This window comes from Lipotes vexillifer, unplaced genomic scaffold, assembly GCF_000442215.2.
Source record: "Lipotes vexillifer unplaced genomic scaffold, Lipotes_vexillifer_v1.1 scaffold567, whole genome shotgun sequence".
Classification (NCBI taxonomy): domain Eukaryota; kingdom Metazoa; phylum Chordata; class Mammalia; order Artiodactyla; family Lipotidae; genus Lipotes; species Lipotes vexillifer.
Genome location: NW_006776652.1, coordinates 1537835 through 1539412, shown reverse-complemented (window position 1 = coordinate 1539412; position 1578 = coordinate 1537835). Strand labels below are relative to the sequence as shown.

Sequence of the window (1578 nt, the reverse complement as noted above, 5' to 3'; positions counted from 1 at the left end):
GGGAAAGAGCTCAAGCAGCAAGGCTCAAGTAGGGAAGACAGATCTGCCAGCACTCACAAACAGAGGATCGGGTTAGACTGCCAACAGAACTTCCAAAGGTAAACTTTGGTTCAAAAACTGGCTGCTTTATGCTGTCATCCTCCCCATCTTCTTTAAGGGCCATCCTTTACACCTACAGTCATAAACATAATAGGAAAGAACTCAGAGCCTCTGATACCATGTCTAAGAATCATAATACTTTGGATCAGAAGTTTGCACACTGGGATCCAGGTCAAATCCAGGTCAGAACTCTCTTAAATTGAAGGCAAAGTTTACGTCTGCGTGGCTTTCATGGGTTTGTTAAAGGTATCCAAGACACACACAAAAACGAAATAAACACTGCTCAAGTTGCTTTTGAGCTAATTAGGATTCTCTGCTCTGCAGTCATCTCTGAGAGCCATGTCAACATTTTGTACCCAGTATCTTGATTTGAAGGTAGGGTAGGCTCCCTAGAAATTGTAGGCGTAAGTCTGAGGACAAGATTCATGAGGCCCAACACCACGCTAGGCCCTACAGGAACATCAGTCAAACCCCCAGGTGCCTGGAATTCAGGGTAGTTGGGTTTCTTTAGAAAGGTGCCGTCGGGTACCTTCTTGACTCCCCCGAGGGTGAGATCCCTGGAGCGGATGGAGGGAAGGCGGCCCGGGGTGAGGGAAGGCGCCGGCCTCCGCCCGATAAGCCCCCGCGCCCCAGAAAGGAGGGGTCGGGGCCCTCCTGGAGCACTGGGCTCGCCCGCGCCGTCTCCTTCTGACATGGTGCCTGGGAGAGGAGGAATGGGGTAACGAAGTCACTCGAGGAGGAAGACACGCGGACCCTGGGCGGAACCCCACCCACGTGGCCTCCCGCCCCCCGTCAGCGCGTCCCTCCCGCAGCGTCTCAGCTCCTCCCCCTCCCACGTGGCGAGACTCCCCGGACCACCGTGGCCAGACCCCTTGGCTCGCCGTCTCCCGAAGCTCCTGACCAGGAACTAGGCAACTACGCACCCCAGCGAACCCAGGCTGCAGCTCCGCACCACGCACGTCCCGACTTCACCTCCGAGGCGACCCGCGGTCAGCCCCGGGCCTCGGCGCCGGGCGGAAGTCTGCGTGGCACGGCGCGGGCGCCGCCATCTTGTCGCGGGGCGGAAGTGAGGTCGGTGGGCGGGGTCGAGCCACAGTATTTATCCGGCGGCGCCTAGCTGCCCTCCGCCTTCTCTTCCCGGTTCTTCCCGGAGTCGGGAAAAGCTGGGTTGAGAGGGCGAAAAAGGAAGCGGGGAATGGTCTAGGTCACACCACGCTGCAGCGCTCGGGGTGTCTTGGCCGGCGGCGTGAGGTGGGGGCGCCAGCTCAGGGGCTGGGGGCCGGGTGGCCGCCTGGACGCAACGTGGGAGTTCGCCGCTGCGGAGCCTTGGGGTCGAAGCTTGGGCTGGGGCGGGGGATGCGGAGGAGAGAGCGAGACCCCGACTCAGAGTCGGGGAGCTCTGGGCTGGTGACCTTGGAGTGGTCACTGCACCTCCGGGCTGCATCGTCGCCCTTGTTCGGGGGTCCTTTCCCCGGACTC

At 60.2% G+C, this 1578-nt stretch overlaps 1 protein-coding gene across 3 annotated transcripts in view; it reads right to left on the bottom strand.

Moving 5' to 3' along the window:
- The window catches only part of POLR3D (RNA polymerase III subunit D), a 5088-nt gene extending 3935 nt beyond the window's left edge, over positions 1 to 1153 (bottom strand). Inside the window, exons 1-2 of one of the 3 annotated variants that reach the window (XM_007450572.1) lie at positions 981 to 1153; positions 629 to 798 (exon numbers count right to left, since the gene is read on the bottom strand). In XM_007450572.1, coding sequence (XP_007450634.1) covers positions 629 to 793 — 165 coding nt within the window. In that variant the 5' untranslated portion in view covers positions 794 to 798; positions 981 to 1153. The remainder of the gene's footprint in view (positions 1 to 628; positions 799 to 980) is intronic. The other 2 variants (XM_007450574.1, XM_007450573.1) reach the window with 2 other exon arrangements.
- Positions 1154 to 1578: the final 425 nt, after the last annotated feature.